We start from the raw sequence: 22,649 nt of genomic DNA on the forward strand, positions 1-22,649 counted from the left end.
CATGACATACTCCAATTCTCCACTGCGCGTTTCTGTGCTGCGTTTCAGTTTTGTTCTGTCCTCCGCCATGCCACACCTAGAGCATCTCAGAAGTGGTGCGTCTCGCCTGCAGACTTACAGATTTTGATTGGCTCTAGTACTAAAACTGAACAATCACATGTTTATTAAGATAGTATCTAGTCCTACAGTTAAACTCTGTGCCTTCTCTTTTCTGGTGTGATGATGTTTAGAATCTCCAGTTGTCTGTGGTGTTGTAGAGGAGACATTAACAATATTGGGGGGGGGGGGGTCTTTTGGTAAACTGACTTGATACTCCTCGCTGTTTCACATCCTGCCTGGCTGCGGGGCTTCTATGATGAGCCGTTGCGCGGCTGGTGGAATATCAAGCATTGACTTGAATGGAAAGGGATTGCTCGGGGGGGTTGCGGCGCTTCTGGAACGCAGCGCTTACGCTGCCAGTGGAAATTAGGGGTTAGTGATGGTGTTTGCTAATGTCAGCACAGCAGGAGGTGTAAATGTTAGAGCTAAAAATGGAAATGGGAAACACAGTTTTGTTTTCATGTTTAGCAATTTAGTTTGAGGCCAGAAAATCCAAAGCAGTCTACATTAAGGTAATGCTTCCTTCTGAGGTGAAAAGGTGGATGTTTGAGAATTAATTAATCTAATTCATCGGGAAACGATGCTTAACATATTGCCTCTATAGCTTCTCAGTTTTGAGTCTTTTTTCCATTTTATTCGCATGTCTTTTAGTTTTGGACGGTTGGTGGGACAGACTAAGACCCAACTTTTTTGACTAATCTATTAGCCCAAAAAAACAATACTTAACACATTTCCATCCATCCATGTAAAGGCCACCAATGATGAAAGCACACTGCAATATAAAATAGTATTATCCCAGTATTTGTCTGTGCACAAACACAATGTAATATATATTTTTCCAAATCCCACAAACACCATCCTTCTGCCAGAAATACTCACCAGAGCACCAAACCGTGATTATTCCACCATGGGAAACAATCCCCAACAAATGCGCAATTTTCTCCTTTTATGAGTAATGTTTTGGTGAACAGCTTTTGAAAAATACTTGATTTTTGCTTTTTTAACATGTTTTTTTTTTTTAACCAACAGGCTTTGGCCTGGATGTTAAAGACAAAGTAGAGACAAACACATTATTGCTTTCCATGAGATTTATTGACAAGACAAATATGATATTGCTTTTTCTTTAACAACAATAGCTTGGGTTTCTGACAGTTGTCCACAATGGTAGTATAAATACAAAGACACTGTGGCAGAAAGCAATGCCCACTTTTACAATTTCTGCAACATGACTGCAACACTAATGTCTCTACAAAAACAAACATTTTCCATCCGTATAACTAAAAAGACACAACATTTAGATAAGATCTACATGTAGTGGCTTTAACTCCTATCCCAATGCGCCTGTTGTTTAAGTGTCAACATGTAGGCTTAGGATACAATACGTGACTTTTCGAAACATCTTTATTATGGAACAGGTTTGTGGTTTCAGTCTTTCTTGCGGTTCATCATCATCCCCTCTTTGATGTTGCTTAGGTCAGAAAATGCTTTGCATCCCTTGGGAGAGTTGCATCCATCCTCTACTATCACCTGTGTTTCTCCTTCTCTTTGTTTGGCAGTGTGAGATTTCTTCACCTGTGCGTGTGACACATCACCCATTCTACCCTTATCTGTTCACTGACCTCTTCCTTTTGTACAAACCAGACACCTCTTCAAAAGCTGCCATACAGAAGCCCCACAATCCCTTCACTGTTTTATACACATTCATTCTCTTTCAGTCTCCTCTTTCATGTCCTCCCTCTCACCTGCTCCTTATCTCCCTCTTGTTTCCTTTGGATCAGAAAGGTTGCCATCATATAGGAAGCAACTATTCATATTTGTTTTTTTTGTATTCCTGATGTTAGTTTGAACGTTTCTTGATGGCCCCTTAAGACGAATCACCTCATTTTCAAGGGGGTCCAACATGAAACAAGCAATACAACAGACAAATTCACATAGATAGATAGATAGATATATAGATAGATAGATAGATAGATAGATAGATAGATAGATAGATAGATAGATAGATAGATAGATACAGACACACACACACACTCTACCGTTCAAAAGTTTGAAGTCACTGATTTCAATAAAATAATTCCATACCACTCCATTATAGACAGAATACCATCTGATCTGGGTGGGTGACTGAACTTTAATGCAAAACTACACTTCCCATTATCAGTAACCATTCATTCAATGTTCCAAAAGCACATTCTTTTCACTAACATGGCATCATTTTAAAAAAACTAACTGATAAAACATTATAGAACCCTTTTTGCAATTATCTAAGCACATAACGTAATCTGAAAACTGCTGCCCTGGTTAAAAAAAAACAATGCAACTGATCTCAGATGGTGTTCTGTCTATAATGGAGTGCAATGGAAACTTCTAAGTGACCCTAAACTTTTGACCAGTGGTGTACGTACATACACACATACATACACAGGATAGATCTATACACATAAGCAAGGCAAGGCAGCTTTAATTGTATAGCACATTTCAGCAACAGGGCAATTCCAAGTACTTTACAGAAAATCAGTTCAACAAAACAAATAAAAACAGATAAAACACAAGAATAAACTGTTAAAAATAAAATAAATATAGATATATTCACAAGCATAATCTCCCCAAATACTGTCTCACTTGTTTTTGATTTTCAAAATAAATCCCTTTCTCCTGTTGTGATAATCTAATCTACACTCACTTCTTTGCCACAAAACAACATAAAACAACTCAGTATCGGACCAGGCTTCATTTCTTTCATATCTTCAAACCAAACACCTGCCTTGAGTCTACATCATTTTTTCAAGCGGAAGATTGTGCAGGAGAAAAAGTATTTTTAGTTGAATAAATTCTCCATGTTGTAGCAGGTAAGTTGTCTTTTAACAATACTCTTCCCTGCTGTTGTATAATTAGTGGTCTGTCCAAAGTCAGGGCAACCAAACTGTGGACGCACAGCGAGTACAAAAACAACTCGCTGAGAATCGAGACAATCAAGCGTCTGAAAATAACTGCTTTGTCATTTCTTTTCACTGCGAATGTTTGGTTGTTGTTAATTGTCTTCTGTATGTGTCACCTTTAGTAATGGGAAGATAACAAGGTGCTGGTGTACAAACGCTGGTGGGAAAAAGGCATGCAGGTCTCTGAGGAATGGTGATAATGAGAGTTCATGCCACTCATACGCAACCGGTGTGTGTTGCTGAAAGGCTGCTGTATATATCGATCCACAAAACATTTAATTTGTGGAAAGTTTTGTTTTGGTTGAACTCATGAAAATGTGGACCTAAGATGTGAACCGACTTGATTTACTTAAAAGTCTAACAATACCAGGTGAATAACAACCAAACACTGTGACCAAAAGGCATGCATTGCTTTGCTACATTGAATAGTTAATTAGTTGCCATTTGGAAGGACTGGAAACACACTTTTGGAGAAAAAACTGCTTTCATTTCAAAGATCAAAATTCAGAAAACTGAAAGACTTTCAGGTTAACGTACTGTCATTCTACAATGCAGTTCACAACAAAATGCAAGTTATAGTCTTTTATGTTTCAAAAGGAAAATAACTGAACGGAACAAAACTGTTTTGTATGGTCTAGTACTGGGAATGCATCTTGACATGGATTTATTTTGCTGAAAGAAAAACGATTCTTGTCGGTGCCCATTCACATTTATTTTAAATGCATTCAGGAATATCATCAAAATCTTGATTCCATTGGCCCTAACCTTATTCACGGGAGGACAACAGTGAACCTTATGTCAGTTCCATATATTTTGGCCTGATAGAACGTCTCTGTTCTATCTGACGTCATCATACTCAGATTCTAGTTAGAATATACATAGGCTCCATTGGGCTGTGATTATGGGTAGTGTTGCCACCGAACCAGGAAAGAAAATGCCTCTGCACTCAATTGGATAGACCTACAACCAATCAAAGCAACGGAGTGTGTGACGTATGATGACGTTTTGTCAAATCCCGTAGGAAGGACGACAAAAAAGTCTTTCCAATAGACAAATGCCTTGCTCTGTTCCTCTTTTAAGATGAATGCGCTGTCTGTTTTCTATAACAGACGCAATGGCAGAATCTACACATCTCAATTCTCCAGTGGCAGCAATCTTTGTTGTAACCCAAGTGCTCTTTGGTGACGTGGTTGATTACGTTACCCTTGATCATATGTCCATCATTGTATAAAGCCCGCTCTGACAATTTGATTGGTCCAAACAGCTCCGGTTCGAACATAGTTGCTCCACAATGGATCAAGCCCAGACCGAACTTTCCGACCTCAAATGTTGTGGATGGGGATAAGTTCAGCTGGCATTTAGGCTATCTCTGTTCATCAAAACAGATAGAAATACAAAAGATGGAAACATAATTGGCTCTGTGAACAGACCGACACTCCTCAACAATTACAAATGGACTTAGAAAGCATACAAAAGGTGTCACCGGTGCAGCAATGATGCTACTGTGGAAAGTCATCAGACTAGGGGAAAGCATATGAACACTGAGAACAGCATGGGGTGAAGGACTGACCTCTGGGGGACAGCAGGTGTCCACGTTCTGTTAGAGCAGTGTTACTGGAACCACTGTAGGATGACATCCAAGCCAGTTCATCACAATTGAGGAGAAGGTCATTGCTGCTTAAAGTAGGATAGCGTCTGTTCTTTTATCAGATGTTTAGTCCCATTAAGTTTAGCTTGCCCTCAGACAAATAACAGCATTGGTTTAAAACCTTAAAACATGTATTTTATTGGTCAGCAGCCTCACAATGTCTCTGAACATAATCCAGGTGATGATTACATTTCTTTACAAATAATATCTTGGAACACATATTAGTATATGCAAAGAATTTCTAGGAGACGGTTCCTGTGTCCCAAACCCCATACTACCATACTATTTAGTATGCCAGAGAAAGATTTAGTATGTCCCAATAGATAGTATGTCAAATGCAGAAATACCAGGATGTCCTACTGCATTTGGTCGAATTTTGCTTTTCTGGCTACTCTGACCCACAATCCTTTGCATATACGTGCAACACTTTCATAGTTTAAGGTTCAGTGTTATGAAGAAGTATTCTGTCCCAATTTTATGCATGCTGCATTTTTTACTTTGTAAGGGCAGCTGCAGTACACACTAAAAGTAAAAAGAAAAGAAAAAGTATGCGATTTGGAATTTGGCCTTTGCACTGTGACATGTGGGACCGCCTGATATGTCCCGGTGCCAGTTGAGAAATGCATGAGTGGAAGTCCCCAAGTGTGCCAAGATTATTACAGCATGTCAGAGGAGATGGAGGCTCAGTCTCAACTGGGGGGATCAAACCTCCAGCCAGACACCTTTTGGTGAAAACTTGGTACCTGCAGCCCACAATCATGCTGCAGGCCTGTTACCAGTTCAAAAGAACCCAGAGGCTATTTGGGCTTGAAGCCAACGTTTTAATAAGCAGTCTGACTGTGAACCTGTTAAGGCGCAACCTGACTAGAGGGCATGTTTGACACCGGGCTACACAGGGTGAGCAAATGTTCTTAAAACCTTCACAAAGGGGCTTCAGGAAGACAGGGGCACTACAAAAATTAAAAAAGCACAACAGGGAGAAGGAACAGACACTTGATTGTATTTTAAATGTATGAATACACAATCAAGACCTTGTTGCTATTTGTTACGAAAATGGAATTTGTGGCATCTATTTAAAAAGGTCCTCCTGCTTTGAAAACCATTTGGGCTTGTCTTGACATTTCAAAAAAGTCCCCTGTGGTCCCATTTTGAGTGCTGGCATTATCACTTGAGTGTTCATTTGAGATTCTTATGAAGGCTGCGGGTACTGTGGATGACTGCAGCTAATCAATTACACCCGCGGCCCCTCCGATACTGTGCAACGCTGCTGTTGCTCCATCTCTGCTCTTGGAAAAAAAACAGGCCTTAATCCGTCTCTTTATGAAATCGTATTAATCTTACGTCTCAGAATAATGAACACCATTAGAATGTACTAGTGGCGTCTCTCATCATGTACCGCATCACAGTGTTCAGCCATCGTTAATTAGCATCATCATCCCCGATTGTTTACTCGTGGTGAGTGATCATTTAATTAGGGAAGTTCAGATGGAGGATCCAAATATTATGGATGTATTATCACAAGATCAGTGGCAAACGGCTCCTGCAGCGGCTTAAGGAAGCTTAGCTCTGTAGGACAAGTATCAATCACATTTATATGTAAATAGATGTAATTATCTGTTCTAATCATCATACATTACTCATGAGGCAGGGTACAGAAGGGCGCTTGTTACTTAGATTCTGTGAAAATGGCAGAAGTGTGAAGGAGACAAAGCCACTCAAAGGCATTCTACACCAAGCTAAGAAATGCTCCATTGATGGAAAGGGCTAGAAAATAAACACCCACTTACTCCAAAAGCCTCCCGGTAAAGGATTCTCTGAGAAGTCACTAAACAGTGAGCCACAGATGCTATTTTTTGTTTTCCTCCAGGATCACCAGGGTTAGGTAAGCCTGCTTTGGAGTGGGGAAAAAAAAACACAACTGCAGAGAAAATCTTCTACTAGGATTTCAAAATGCTCTCAAAACTGACTGCAGCTTCTAATATCGGGTTTGCATTCTTTTCTCCTCCACCCATGTCACCGATCTTCATGCAGTGCAAAGACACCGCCCCACCAAGTATTTTTGTTTGTAATTCAAGGTCTTTCCAGTCAATTTTCTTAAAACCAGTTTGTAGAAGCACGTTACATTTGGTGTTATTAGGACTTAATTTTTTGAAAGTATCTTTAACATTTTGTGTGATTTTGCATTTGTAAAAAAAAAACATGTAAATCAAAGTGAGACAAATGAAATATACAGAGAAAAATAATGAAGTAGGCACTTCTGCAGTCCTGGGTTTTTCGACTAGTTTTTTGTGGTTCCTTGTTCAATCCTGCTTCAACATTGGATTAAGTTTATTTCTATTGGAAACAGCTTGACATATTCTTACTACTCATATTGTTTCTGTAGCCCTATTAATAGTTATAGGATTCAATTCCAAACACAGTGTCTGCCACCTCTCAGAATGCTTGACCACAATATGTTTATAAGATATATATAAGACCTTCTCCAACCTGCCAGGAATGAAATGCTGCGGGAGAGATACTAAAACCTTTTTACTCTTATTTTGTTGTGCTAAAACAATGTTCCTCAGTTTACAGCCTTGCGAGAGAGTGCCAGGTGGCCGGCCAATTATTTTCTAATTCACATAAAAATAAATTGATTCACACTGGGATTTATTTTTGTACTTTAAATGTAAATATGGAACCAAAGTGCATTAAAAAAAAACATCAAAATAGAGCTTCTTTATTAAACAAAGTGAATTGAGAATCCATGTCCTACAACTACTTACCAAAACCCATAAATTACAAAATGCAAAGAAACTGCAAAGAAACACAACCTTTCCTCTAAGGTATCTACAGTCCTGGATAAGATGGCGATTTTTCACAGTGTGTATTTGAAAAACACATCCTGGCTTTCGTTCCTTGCTCATCCCTATCATGTGGCCTTCAGGCTCTGGAGAGCTCAAGAGTTTGTCCACAGGCCTGTTCTTCTGTTAAGGAGTCACACAAGGTCAGCCTGAGGAAGGGGAAACAACAGGCTGTGCCTTCTCTTGACTGGAAATGCATGTCAGGAGCGCATGATGCACCCAGGAGCTGTGACACACAATCCCTAATCAATAAAGGAGAAACAAATATCCTCGGCCCCAGGGGCCCATGGTGGGAACCCATCTTGTGTAATGCCTAGCCGGTTGTCTCGGTTCTCCTGACACTGTTTTTTTTGGAGAGGAGAGAGGGCTGAAACACACACACACACACACACACACCTGTCAGAATTATAGATGGGACTGAATAGACATGGTGACAGACTCTCAAGTAGGAACTCATGGAATGGAAACCGCCTCCTCTCTCCTGCAGTTCGGAGGAGTTGACATACAGTGGGGCTCGAATGTTTGGGCACCCCAGGTAAAAAATTGAATTACTGTGTATAAAGTCAGAAAAGATGGAAAAATCTCCAAAAGGGATGAAATGACAGATTAAACATTTGTTAAATATGTCACAAAAAGTCCATCCTTTACACTTTCAAAATAACAGAAAACAAAAATGACATCCGCAAAAGTTTGGGCACCCTGCAGAGTTTATAGCATGCACCGCCCCCTTTGGAAAGCTGAGATCTGAACGCTTCATGGATTGTTCTCAATCTTCATCTGGGAAGACCAGGTGATGTCAATCTTCAGGTTTTAAATGTCCAGACTCATCTGACCTTGCCCCATAACTCAGCACCAAGTAGTTGTCTAGGAAACTGAAACGAAAAATAGTTGACGCTCACAAAGCAGGAGAAGGCTATAAGAAGATAGCAAAGGGTTTTCAGATGCCAAAATCCTCTGATCGGAATGTAATTAAGAACTGGCCGTCATCAGGAACAGTGGAAGTTAAAGCAAGATCTGGAAGACAAAAAAAAAATATCAAACAGAACAGCTCGCAGGATTGTGAGAAAAGCAAGTCCAAACCCACGTTTGACTGCACGACCCATCCAGAAAGACCTGGCAGACACTGGAGTTGTGCTACACCATTCCACTATAAAGAGATACTTGTACAGATATGGTCTTCATGGAAGAGTCATCAGAAGAAAACCTCTTCCACGTCTTCAACACAAAAATCAGCGTTTGAAGTTTGCAAATGGACATATAGACAAGCCTGATGCATTGTGGAAACAAGTTCTGTGGACCGATGAGGTTAAAATAGAACTTTGGCTGGAATGAGCAAAGTACATTTGGAGAAGAAAGGGCACAGAATTTAATGAAAAGAACCTCCGTCCAACTGTTAAGCATGGGGCGGGGGGGGGATCAATCATGCTTTGGGGTTGTATTGCAGCCAGTGGAGCAGGGAACATTTCACGAGTAGAAGGAAAAATAGATTCAATAAAGTTTTTGCAAATTTTGGACACTAACTTGATGCCATCTGTGAAAAAGTTGTAGTCAAAGAGAGGATGTCTTCTACAAATGGATAATGATCCTAAACACACCTCAAAATCCACGATGGATTACATAAAGAGGCGTAAACTGAAGGTTTTGCCATGACCTTCACAATCTCCTGACCTAAACATAATTGAAAATCTATGAATAGACCTTAAAAGAGCAGTGCGTGGCAACCCAGCCAGAAATCTAAAAGAACTGGAAGACTTTAGGAAGGAAGAATGGGCGAAGATACCTCAAACAAGAATTGAAAGACTCTTGGCTGGCTACAAGAAGTGTTTCCAAGCTGTGATGCTTGCCAAAGGGGGGGTACAAGGTATTAACTCTGCAGGGTGCCCAAACTTTTGGGTGTAATTGTTGGAAATAACATCTAACTTTTTGTGACATATTATATGAATGTGTAATCTGTCATTTGATGCCTTTTGGAGATTTTTCCATCTTCTTTTAGCGTCTTTATCTTCTCTTGGCTTCTTTATGCACAATAATACAGTTTTACAGTTTTACTGTATTATTGTAAGTTTTACCTGGGGTGCCCCAAATTTTGAGCCCCACTGTACATGTTGAAAGCTAAACAACAACAACTTCAGTCATTTGTTCAGGGTGACTTTCTAGTTCACTCACATAGTGCATGACTGCACAATTGTGTCTGATCAAAGTGTAAACTCGCGTGAGCCCAAATTAGCCGTGTCTCAACTGAAACGCGTTCCTAAATTGATGTAAACATTTGGATTTGGGATTCCGATCACTCGCCTGCCAGCGAGCACCCATCCTCGGCCCATAATTGCCCAGTCATTAAAAGATCTCTGTTGTAATTTTCCAGTTTGTGGTGTCTTCACAAACCCTGCCTTTCCTCCTTCATTTAATCATTTCATCAGCCTGCTTATCAACAGTTGCTTTGTGCCAAACTACCGACCTAATTACAGTGAAACATGGAGCGTAATTATAGAAAATAACTTAGTGGATAATTCATTTTTGAATACTCACCGAACCTGATAAGAGTCTGAAAATGCTCGGTGTGTCTTCACCTAATTACTTCTGAAATACATCGTCTTGTGTTTTGTGCCATAAGTCTTATTTAATTCAGCTTATTTAGCTGTGAGTCATCAAAGTTTCAACATGAAACTTTTTCCAGCAAAAGCTCCATTCCGTAGATGTTTTCGATGTACAGATGCACGCTAAAAACTAATTTCACTCTTGGCCAAATGAGTTAACCAAACAGAAAAAGGAACTAGAAGTTCCCTTTAATTACTTCATTGAGCCCCCAACAAAGTGGAATTCTTTTATTTCCTGTAGTTAAAATGAGTTGGAACATTTTGTTATTCATTGTTGGTAGTGAGAAATATTAGATGATTCAAAAACTGTATTTCTTTCTACAGTATCTTCGCATGGCAATTACTAGACAGTTGAAGTTCAAGAGGTATTTAAATTACTGACAGGAATTTATTGTTAGGGGTGGACAACAAAAGAAAAAGAGCTTGGTTAAGGTTGGAGAAATATTGTTAGATTTAGGGAGACTGGACTGGGTCAGATAGACATGAGCACTCCATTTAAATAAATCTCCGGTTCCTGAAGCAACATGCCGGCACAGCACCTTGACTTTAATGCAGTGCTACTTTTGGACTCAGCACTCAGAAAAGCAGGGCTCACAGTCGGTGTTCCAGCTCATCCCAAAGCTGTTGGACCTTGTATAAGCGGTCCACTTCTCACTAGGAAATCAATTTATGTAACTGGCTCTGTGCACGGGCCGAGGAATTTGTGTTTGTCCCTTTTTTATTTAAAAATGAAAAAAGTACATTTAGCATTGCTTGTTGTAGCATAAAGATTTCCATCAATGTAGTGTCCCCATACTTTTGCCACATCATGTAATGTTCTTTAGAATCTGCAGGTTTTTCTCTCAAGACCCAGCCATCATTTCAACATCAGCTGTCAGCGGGGATCCTCCAGTTGCCTCTTTTTTTCCCCCGTTCTCTGACTTCATGGAGTCCTATATTCCACGGCAAGGATAACGGCAGCTTTGTATGATGTTACTTCTGACATATCGGAGAAGACATCAGATAAATCTGTGCTTATCCTTGTTAGTATTTCACAGACTTCCCTGAGACGCCATTGGTCCAGCTCATGACGCTGTGTGGGTAAGGCTGAGAGACCTGTGTTTGTGCTAATTGAAGAAAATGCTTAGCAGGATAGAGAATACTGATTTCGTCAGCAAACTATTGGGGGGACTTGCTGGGGGAAAAACCCAGTCTTTACAAGATGTCATGATATTAAGAACTTCACTTGAAGACAGAATTAAGATTCATTCATGCACAAGAAAAATACCATAAGAGTTAAATGCACAAAGGAAAAAATGCTGGTGGTAACGTGGACATTTTAAATACCAAGAATACTCAGTAGTGCAATTAAAAGGCTGTGGGGTGTTTCATTGATTAAAAGGTGGCAGATGTGGTGTAAACCAGATGCCAACATGTCAGCAAAGATGAGTTCCAGCCAATAAATTAAACCATCAGCTGCAGGCATGACATGCATTAATTTCTCTATATTTTGTTTCAACAGTAGACACTTGATTTCTAAAAGAAAAACAAATCCACAACAAATGCCACTTATTCCTTTTTGTTGCTTGTATTAAATATTAGCCATTTGAATGAAAACCTAATTTTAATCAGTAAGTGCATTTCCATTCCACACACATATTGTTTAAGGCTGGAGTGCTTTTACATATAAATGAATGTCTGTTAGATTCAAGCCCTTGCCAAACGCTCACAATGCTGATTAAAGCTGAGGTAGGCACTTTATTTTGCTGTTGTTGGGTAAAACAATCCATGGTTATTTTTCAAGAAATTGTAATTCAAGTGGTCTGAGAGAAAACTAGAAGTGTGCACCTCCTCTTGCTCTGTTTCGAGGCTTTAGAAAATCTAGACATGACGGGAGACTTTGGTCATTTCAGCTGAAGGCTCACTTCAAAATGATGGTGATAAATTGTAGCTGTCACCAACAGCACTGAATTTGAACAGAATTCCCCCCCCCCCCCCCCCCCCTATTCTTTCCTTCTTCCACCGTAGCTTCAGATTTTGGTATTTCCGTAAATTTCTCCATTGTGGTTTGTTGCCCATCGTAGGCCCATTAGAGGTTAAAGTCCTGAGCAGTTTGAAGGTAAAGCCGCTTGAAATGTAAGCTCCCATCTTGTTTTCTTCCTCGTGTCACTCTGACTCTCCATCACACACACACACATTCATACGCACAAGGGCAAAACGAGGTGATCTGTCCCACCAAGTCCACATGGTCCTCCACACTCTGCCAGCATAATGAGATAGCATGAGTGCTCTCCGCAGCCAGCGTCTGTCCATCAGCTTCCCCAGAGCGAGCCGTTTAAAATGGATCTGGGTCACAGTGGGATCCCCTCTGTCCACTCTCTGGAACCTGGAAGCATTAGATTTATTTGTGACAGAGCCACCTGAATTGCTACAGCTAATCCATGTGACATACTTAACTGGCAGTGAGAGCTGCTGCATTATGTATTAACACTGAGCAGGTATGTTCTGTTCAATACACTTCACATTGTCCTGAGCTCTGTCAGTTGGATTCAGTGTGAATGATGAAATCGATATTTAGAAGAAATCCCCTGACATTTGCTCCACTTTTTCAGTTGTGGTGTTACTGCAGCAGCAACAGTTTAAACATCATCTGTGAAGAAAATGAGGGGCTTTGGCTCTCGATGTGTCAACACATAACAGTCGTATTCAGGCTGCACAATGGTAAGAGTATTTTGCTCAGGATTGCAATCACAGTTTTCCTTTGAGACCATTCAAAGATTTGTCAACTCCATCCCACATACAGAGTCGTGCTGCCCCGAATACTCACTGGAGCAATACTCTTTTTGTCAGACCCGTCTCCACAGCGCTGCTGAGTAAGGTCTGGCTACACTACACATACATTTTGTGTTAGGAAAATAAAACCTCTTGGTGAAGACCATTTGCTTTGGTGATGCCCCTGTTCACAAAGCCAGTTCCATAGAGGAGTGTTTTCCCTTGTTGTTGCATGTCATGCCCTCCTCCCTGTCCTGTTCCTGTCCTGTTCCTGACTGCCTCTCTACTGTCAACTATCCAAAAAAGGTGAAAGTCCCAATTAATATTCTTAAGAAGTGAAAAATAAATGGTTTTCCAAATTTTCAAACATGACTGGCCTGTACAGAGCCCCCACCTTAACCCCATCCAACAGCTCTGAGATGAACTGAGAGCCAGACGTTAAAATCCACCATCAGTTTGGGATTTCACTCATGCTCTTGTGGCTGAATGGAAGCAAACGCCTGCAGCCAGGTTTTATCAGTTTGTGAAAAAAATTAAACTTAAATAATGGAGGCTGTTAAAGCAACACATTAGTATTAAATATATTTTATTAAATATATTTAATAACCACATATGATCTTCCGGTGTTGACATACTTTTCTATATACATTATAGTTATTATGTTCCTATACCAGCTTTTCATGTCATGGATTTTTTCTGGCTTCACTGTTTCAATTAAGTAAACAGTAAAGTTACATACAGTGTGCTCTAAATATCAGAATATCTGCATTTGTTAAGTCTTTGCGCAAATGGCAAGAGAAACCATCCATTGCGCCTGTTGCAACAGACTGGAGGATATTGCAACAGCAGTGTACTGAATTTCATTGACTTTTGGTGGAAGACAATGTTTAGTTGTTCAGGTTACTTGAGGACATAGACTCACTTTTTCAGGCATCTTGCTGCAGTTTTCAGATAGCAATGGGGGGTCATTTGCAGGAACTTTCCCGGGACCTGGGTTCTAGGGGGATTCATTTCTCACCTTAAAAAGGCCCTGATTGAAAGGCAGTACTTTCAGGAACCTTTGTGATGAGGTTTGCAGGGATGACCATCCCAGATTGGCACACACAGGACGGTTGCCTTAACTTAAATGAAAAAACGAGGAAGTACTCTCCTATCGATTTGTGACCATTGTAGGATGATGGGAGAACATTTCTCTTTGTTTGAAAACAATAAAAGTGAAGTTAAGCTTTGCTGTCGGTCTCCCGATACATTTTAAAAAAAGACATAGAAAGAAAGAGATTTGCACAAGCCAGTTGGGACACTGAACCGCAGGCTGCAGAGTGTGTTCACTCATCTTGTCATGTCGCATATAGTCAACGGACTAACGGTCTTAATTCTCACAGGTCTTTGACCCGCCGTAGCAAAACACAACAATGGACTGAAGGGACCTTCTAGTTCCTTCGAAATAGTTCTGGGGACTTAAAAAGATCTCAAAACCTGTGTCTAAATGCACCTATAGTATTCCACTGACCAAACACTAAAGCGTCATACACTCCAGCCTCAGAAATGACCGCATTTAGGGGGAATGGGTTTCTCTGACTGCTTTGTGTTGTGTGATTGCTCACTTCTCCAGGGCTGATTCATCCCCGGCTGCATCTATCGAGTGCTTTAACCAGACTTCTCCGTGAAATCCACCCTCCTCATAAACAAATAATATAATATTTTTTACAATACGTTCTAAGTGTTGCGGCACAGTTGCTGCCCAATAGTAGCAAAATCTATAAATGAATGAATAAGTCAAATACCTCCTATGAAGCGGAACTGGAGATTACCTCAAATAGTCCCATTCCCTTTGGGTGATAAACTTTTGAACCATAGTTAAACACTCATTTTACATTTTAATGTGTGAATTTTATGTGACCGGTGGTTTTCTCATGCTGTGAGAAAAGAACAGTTTGTGCAATTACCCAGATAGTAGGAGGTTGTTGTTTATTTCGTACAAAACTGCTTTCGTTTTAAGTTCATAGCAGGGTAATTTAGCTGAGCTCTCTGTAGCTGCAATAATTGGTCCCTTGATCAAACCTGTGCGATTGGAAAAGCAGAGTAGGGCTGCAGGGAGAACGGACCAAAGACTCGCTTTATGATTATGGTTCACAGCTTAATAACCATTTAACCGGAGTCTTTATATTCCTTCTTTTCCTGAATTGAATATTAATTTCAGATGAAATAAGCAAGACATTCCAACACCACATTCAAACCAGAAAGAAAGATGAGAACACTGGCTTAGCAAAAAACAAATAACATAAGTCAGCAATGTCACATGCACCCGCTGGGAAAAGCATTATCATTGAAAAACAGGCAATGATCTTTAATAAAAGCCAAACACTTACATTAGGGGGGTGCCCTGTCGTCAGTTAAAGGCTTGACAAAGAGCTCATATGTGTAGGTTTAAGCTATCAGAGGTGTTTTTATTGTCTTTAGCAGTCTATAGAATGATAGATGAACATATTTAAATGCAAATAGGATCTGTTGTTGGTTCTGCTGTTCTGAAACCCAAGGCACAATTGAATAAAGGCAATATTTTTACTCTGAAATTATTTAAACTCCCTTAGCCGCTCAACGATGGAGGTCTCAGATGATGTTGCTTTGTTCTTTAACCACTCAAACTACACATAACAATATTAGTACATCAAATGAGTCACTTGCAGCAAAGATGGATCAGCATGAGGTGTAGCTGCTTCCATGTTCCCGTACAAAGAAGCTACAATCAATCATTTTGGCAAAGCAGCGGTACACTGTGGATTTCGTCAAAAGGAAGAAACACTCACATTCTCATAAGTGAACCCCAACAGTAACTGCTAACTTCAGACACAATGAACCAATCAAAGTTCTTGTACCTGGGGGAAAAAGTATATTACTAGACCTGATCACACTCAACCAGGAGGATGACATTTGTCAGACTGACTGAAATTACCACAACCACTCAACAACGCACTATGTGGAGGTAGCGCAGAAACTATTTGGGATTAGGCAACAAAAGTACTAAATTAGGTTTAGGGATTGGGGTTTGGGTACAATAAGGTAACAAATAAATACTTTGTATACAATGTACATAAGTACATTACGTAGGCAACATGATGTAAGTAGGGTTAAGTATGTTAGGTACTTAACTTACATATGTAACTTATTAAAAAAGTCAATGTTGATTTTGGGTCATTCATTTTTGGTTTTACTGATATAGTGCACTACAGTACTTACACCATGTTCAATTCAAAGGGTTTACATGAGGTACTGAATAAGTGGAGTTGCAAAAGAAATCTCAAACACATGTGGCTACATACCACAAAGGTCAAAGGGCGAATGTTTTTTTTTTCAAGTTGGACTTGTGTTGTCATGATACTGGAATTTCTAAAGTCAACATAATACCTTGAAAATATTGATTTACTCAGTGATATATTGATCTTTTTATACCACAGAGATAATATATGGGCTTGTGTCCTTTGCCTTTCCTTGCAAAGTATTTCAAATCAGCACTCCTGATGTCATGTGTGCACTGCACCTGTGCGTGAGTGAGTGTGTGTGTTTCAAATTCGATGGATGAGATGAGGGGGTGTGCCAAATGAGAATTAAAACCGTTTCAAATGTTCAGAATCCATATGTCTCAAAAAATGATATTCATGACTACACTGGTAAGGACTAAGGGCAAAGTCTGATGACATGTCTGATTTTCTTCTTGTCACTTGAACCCACATTGTTGAAATTAAGTGTTAACTCTTCTTCTCACAATAGGAAACCACCACCATGACTACCAGCACAGCCACCTGGATCTGACTGCGCTAACACCTAAACTGGGTAAGAAAGGTCCTCACTGTAACTGGATGATGTGACATTATTGCATCTAGTGTAAAAAGTCACTTTGTACCTAATATGAATGTGTACATTTGGAATGCATGCTAGAAAAGTCAATCACAAAATCCCATCATGTTTTATCTTTTTAATGTGGTGATTGACCCGACTTGACTTTCATTTCATATGATATGCATTATTATCAGTCTCTAAAGGAAAGTAAGCCAAACAATTCTTGTGATGGACTATTTTTCAATTTCAGGGACAGAAGTATATCTTTCACAAGGAAATTAAAATCTGAGGAACTGATAAAGAAATCCTCGGGAGAAAATGAGAAACAAAAGTGCATGATAATCAAAGGATCATCTGTGCAGTTGCTGCAGTTATTGAAAATGCAATCACTGTTATTGTATCCAATCTATTTCTATAAATGTGATTTTCTGTGAAAGGAGAACAGCTTTAGAGTGGAGTTACTGAATGATCTTGCATCTAAACGGCAATGAAATGAAACACTGTTTAATTAAAGAGGGAATCCGGCCTTACATGTTATTAAAATGTCCCTCTATGATATTCTATAAACTGCAGAGGCCGACATTCTGTGGCAGTGTCGAGTTATTATACAAACCTTTCCACCATTAATGAAGCGCTGCGGTCCCCATTATGCAGGTGCTTTTCTGCCTCTTGAACAGGGCAGCCTTTTTTTGCTGGGAAAATGGGTTGCAAAAGAACTTTCAGCACCAAATAAAACTATTCAAACAGCACTTTTTGAAGTCTATTTAGCTTCTGATGAAGGATGGGAGCTGTTATGCATAATTCCAAATCTTTGTGTTGGCTGCAATATTCACTTTGAACAAGGGCAACCTCTGGGGAGGTTAGGGTTGAAACATTTTTTTTTTTACATTGATTGCTATTGATGCTTTCTTTCTCACTTGTTAGCCCACAGACAAATGAGATACGGTAAGTAATACACATACAAATGGTGTTTATGTGTATTTTTTTCTTCACCTTTTCTTTATCATGTAGAGATTTAAAATGTGTATACCTGCACAGTGGGGGTCATTTTTTTTAATTCTCCTAAATGCTTGTGTATTTTTTTGCAGTCACAAAAATTTCACACCGCTGCTTTACAGTCCATAACCTTTTAATTGGATCTCAAAATCTCTTCTTCACACATTATCTTTACTCTTTCACTTCACCTAACCGGCTCCTTCACTTCACCTAACCGGCTCAATCTTCCCTAAAAATCCTGCACAGACAACTCAGTGAATGTCTCCCCTCTAAACCATATGTTCCTTGGTATTGTCTGTCCCTGTCCTCCTTGCTGCAGTAGTCACCCAGTCCTATTTTTAAATCCCGCACCAGAGTCCCTGCCCGTATCCCAGCCCTCCCCCCGCTGCGCCTCCTGACCCATGACTTGGCGTCCCAAATACTGAAGCCACAGGAGCTCCGTGCAGTGCAAGGAGCCTGCACGCTGCCCCACATATCGCTGATACCAAAAACAGAACTGTTGAAGGCACTCCACAATGAATCAAGCGTCACTTGAGCTGCTTAGACGCAATAGATTTGCAGCTTGCTCGGAATGTGTGATGGCAAAGATGCACACATTGGTACATTTTATTGATGCTGCTCATCAGCATTCAGTAAACAACAACCTTTTAAGGCTCAAGGGGAAAGTCACCAGACACCCTTCAAAAAGCAAGGAGTTTAGTTTGCCTTGCTAGTGGACACTATAGTTTCCAAAACACTGTTGAGAACCACGTCTCCTTCTTTAGTTCATCATACAAGCATTTAACCTCTTTATTTAAACAGTTTTTCTACATTTAAGTACAAGGTAGAGTAGTGTGCCCCCCACCAAATAACTGTCAGTTTCCTTTTCACATATCTTCATGCACATCTTAAAGCATTGCATTAGAATAGCTGAATGGAAAGGGTAAACTTTTATAAAACAAAGAAATGTTTTGTTATTGTCTTTGTGGAAAAAGAGTTGATGCTCTATATTGAAAAACCATTGCTGCAAAGGTTCTGACAAAGCAAACATTTAACTCACATGACTAATTAGTTGTTGCCACTGTTGACGTCCTTCAGGATAGTCCCGTGACATGTCTTCTTTTCCAGACAGCGTAGATGTGTTAGATGGCCAAGACCACTCGTTTTGTTTCCATTTAGGAACCACTACTTCTTCTACTCTGTTTACTGGCGGATTATTAAAGCCATCCATAGATTATAGCGCCAACTTCTGATAAAACTACGCTGTTGCCTATTTTATTTGATCCGAACCAGTTTATGGAAACCCCAATAGTTTGGGTTAAGTTTGATAAAACGGAAACATGTCTAGTGTAACACTGGGATCCCAGTGCTCTTGATGACATGACTCCATTTCATAAATGTGCAAAGAATAGAAAAAGGGCCGTGTCGGAAGTAAAATGACAGAAAAAGAAAACAAGATTTCTTTTACGTATTTAAATTAGTCATAGTTCATAATGTACAGAGTCACTCCCAGCTACAGCTAGCATCTGTTTTGTCAGTGCATTGACTGTTTGTACCAAAAAAACACAAAGTGCTACAATTCTAGTGAGGCAAAAATTCCCTTCTGAATGCACCTGCTGATAAAACGTATTTAGTAACCCAACAAGCCATTACTGATTCTGGTGGGAATAGATCCAGCATTATCAACTGTTGTACATCTAAAATGCAACCAGACTTTTTCACGCGTTCGTTCGCAAAAGCTAAAGTCTTCGATCCACACTTCTTACCACATTACACCTTGCCCTCTCTATCCACATGCCTTCCTTTCTCTTCTCCAGCAAAGACTCCCAGTGTATAACCCGTCTTTCTGACTGACTGTTCTCTGACTGCACCACACCGCTTCCTCCCCTGTCCCCTGTAGAGAGACCCCAACGGATGAACAACATCCTGACCTCAGCCACGGAGCCCTACGACCTGTCCCTGTCCAGATCCTTCCAGAACCTCAGCCATCTGCCGCCCTCCTACGAGGTGGCCCTCAAGTCTGACTTAAGTAAATACTCCTCCTCTCTCCACAGATTAAGTAGGTGGTCCTTCATTCGTCCTCCATCCCCGTGTTTATTATGGAGGACCAGGTCTTCCATATTTAAGAATAAATACAGAAATAAATAAATGCTCAATAAATAAATAGGCATACAATTAATTGTCCCAAAAAATACAATGAACAAATAAATGTAGGTAGAAATTAAATTATACAGTGAGACATAAATGTATATATCTCTTTTAATTAGCTTCTTTATATATTTAGCTTTGTAATAATTACCTTATTTATTTATTGTCCGTTATAATCTTCAACTTTATTTAGTAATTACCTATTTTTTAAATGTATTTATTTCTGTGTGTTTAATTTTTTGGTCTGTTTTATTCTTCCTTTGCATTTCTACCCTATTTATTTTCACCCCTGGTATTTATTTCTGCCTGTCACTTTTACATTTCTGTATGCATTTCTACCTCATTAATGTAAATGAGGAGGGGCGGGTCTTAAGGGGCCAACTTCTGCCCATTGGTTGGTCAGCATTTCACTGCACGGTCGAATTTACATGCCACTGGTCACAAACACAACAAAGATGGCTACCCGCGATGAAGTTGTAAGTGACAGGAGGCATTTAGCAACTGTTTTTGAAAACAATGCTAACGTTATAAGTATTGACTTTATCATTTTTCGTTTAGACGCTCTGACAGAACGTGTGTTTCAGTTAGCGGCACACATGGACACAGATGTGGACAATGTAGTTTTTCAGAATGTGGAGGAAGCGGCCTATCTTCATTACTCGGTCGCTAACGTTAATCACACACCTGGGATAGCTGGTCGCCCTGCTTATTTGCTGCCTGTGGACGCCGTGGAAGGACTTCTACATGCGGGTTTGCCTGTTGGTGCCATTGCAAGGCTTTTTGGAGTCAGCGAAACAACAGTGTACCATTACATGTGATGCCAATAGAACCATATATACCTATAACCTGCCTACCTAACACGTAGTATCTGCTGCGCGCGGCCGCACATGAGTGAGAGTTGACAATAAACATCGGCAGCTGCTCCGCCATTCATCATAAAGTTTGGCTTTAAAACGTCATACAACAAGACCCAAACAAAGAAGCGCTGAACGCAAAATAGGTGAGTAACCTGTGGTGAGTAAACATGTTCAGCTCAGCATTGGCCATCTAACGTTAGCTTGCTTGTTGCTTCAGCTACGACCTTCAGGATGTTTACTCTGACTGTCGTTCGTTATGAGAAGAGGAATGAGCGTTTGGTTATAAGGAATAATGTAACTATAACCTGTTTTTCACAGAGCACAACCATGTACTGTGCAATGTAATCAATGACAGCTTAAACTACTGTGAGTCAACACACCACCAGACTCTCAAACAAGTGTAACAGTAACAGTTATTACTAAATAAAACTGTAACCTGATCAACAGCCAATCTGTAATAATTAACGTGATGGCAGCCTGCGGGACGTAAATGTTTAGCCTACATTAATTGACTACCACAAGTTTGGAAAGTAACCAAACGCTCGTTCATCTTCTCATAACGAACGACAGTCAGAGTAAACCTCCCAAAGGTCGTAGCTGAAGCAACAAGCAAGCTAACGTTAGATGGCCAATGCTAAGCTGAACATGTTTACTCACCACAGGTTACTCACCTATTTTGCGTTCAGCATTTCTTTGTTTGGGTCTTGTTGTATGACGTTTTAAAGCCAAACTTTATGATGAATGGCGGAGCAGCTGCCGATGTTTGTTGTCAACTCTCACTCACGTGCGGCCGCGCGCAGCAGATACTACGTGTTAGGTAGGCAGGTTATAGGTAACGGAGGAAGGTAATAACGGCAAGCTCAGCCGACGCTTCCTAAAAATAAACATTGTTCACGAGTCCCGCACCTCGAGTTGGAGTCGAGTCTGAAGTCACTGTGTGTGCGACATAACGTTACTTTCTATGCATTCTTGATTAGTTCCATAACTTTGTAAATTAACAAAAGCTAGCAAGGGTTTGCCTTTCTCCTGTGTCATTCTTGTGAATTGGTAACGTTACACACACTGGTTCTATTGGCATCACATGTAATGATACACTGTTGTTTTGCTGACTCCAAAAAGCCTTGCAATGGCACCAACAGGCAAACCCGCATGTAGAAGTCCTTCCACGGCGTCCACAGGCAGCAAATAAGCAGGGCGACCAGCTATCCCAGGTGTGTGATTAACGTTAGCGACCGAGTTAAGAAGATAGGCCGCTTCCTCCACATTCTGAAAAACTACATTGTCCACATCTGTGTCCATGTGTGCCGCTAACTGAAACACACGTTCTGTCAGAGCGTCTAAACGAAAAATGATAAAGTCAATAATTATAACGTTAGCATTGTTTTCAAAAACAGTTGCTAAATGCCCCCTGTCACTGACAACTTCATCGCGGGTAGCCATTTTTGTTGTGTGTGGACCGGTGGCATGTAAATTCGACCGTGCAGTGAAATGCTGACCAACCAATGGGCAGAAGTTGGCCCCTTAAGACCCGCCCCTCCTCATTTGCATTAATGAGGTAGAAATGCATACAGAAATGTAAAAGTGACAGGCAGAAATAAATACCAGGGGTGAAAATAAATAGGGTAGAAATGCAAAGGAAGAATAAAACAGACCAAAAAATTAAACACACACAGAGATAAATACATTTAAAAAATAGGTAATTACTAAATAAAGTTGAAGATTATAACGGACAATAAATAAATAAGGTAATTATTACAAAGCTAAATATATAAAGAAGCTAATTAATAGAGATATACACATTTATGTCTCACTGTATAATTTAATTTCTACCTACATTTATTTGTTCATTGTATTTTTTGGGGCAATTAATTGTATGCCTATTTATTTATTGAGCATTTATTTATTTCTGTATTTATTCTTAAATATGGAAGACCTGGTCCTCCATAGTTTATTGC

At 39.9% G+C, this 22,649-nt stretch overlaps 1 protein-coding gene across 4 annotated transcripts in view; it reads left to right on the forward strand.

The window, feature by feature from the left end:
* The window catches only part of LOC117958327 (protein shisa-6), an 82,933-nt gene that overhangs the window by 52,436 nt on the left and 7,848 nt on the right, over nt 1-22,649 (forward strand). Inside the window, exons 6-8 of one of the 4 annotated variants that reach the window (XM_034894633.1) lie at nt 16,646-16,708; nt 17,639-17,659; nt 19,590-19,748. In XM_034894633.1, the coding sequence (XP_034750524.1) occupies nt 16,646-16,708; nt 17,639-17,659; nt 19,590-19,748 (243 nt within the window). The remainder of the gene's footprint in view (nt 1-16,645; nt 16,709-17,638; nt 17,660-19,589; nt 19,749-22,649) is intronic. The other 3 variants (XM_034894636.1, XM_034894637.1, XM_034894634.1) reach the window with 3 other exon arrangements.

The sequence above is a fragment of the Etheostoma cragini genome, chromosome 15, assembly GCF_013103735.1.
Source record: "Etheostoma cragini isolate CJK2018 chromosome 15, CSU_Ecrag_1.0, whole genome shotgun sequence".
In the NCBI taxonomy this organism is placed as follows: domain Eukaryota; kingdom Metazoa; phylum Chordata; class Actinopteri; order Perciformes; family Percidae; genus Etheostoma; species Etheostoma cragini.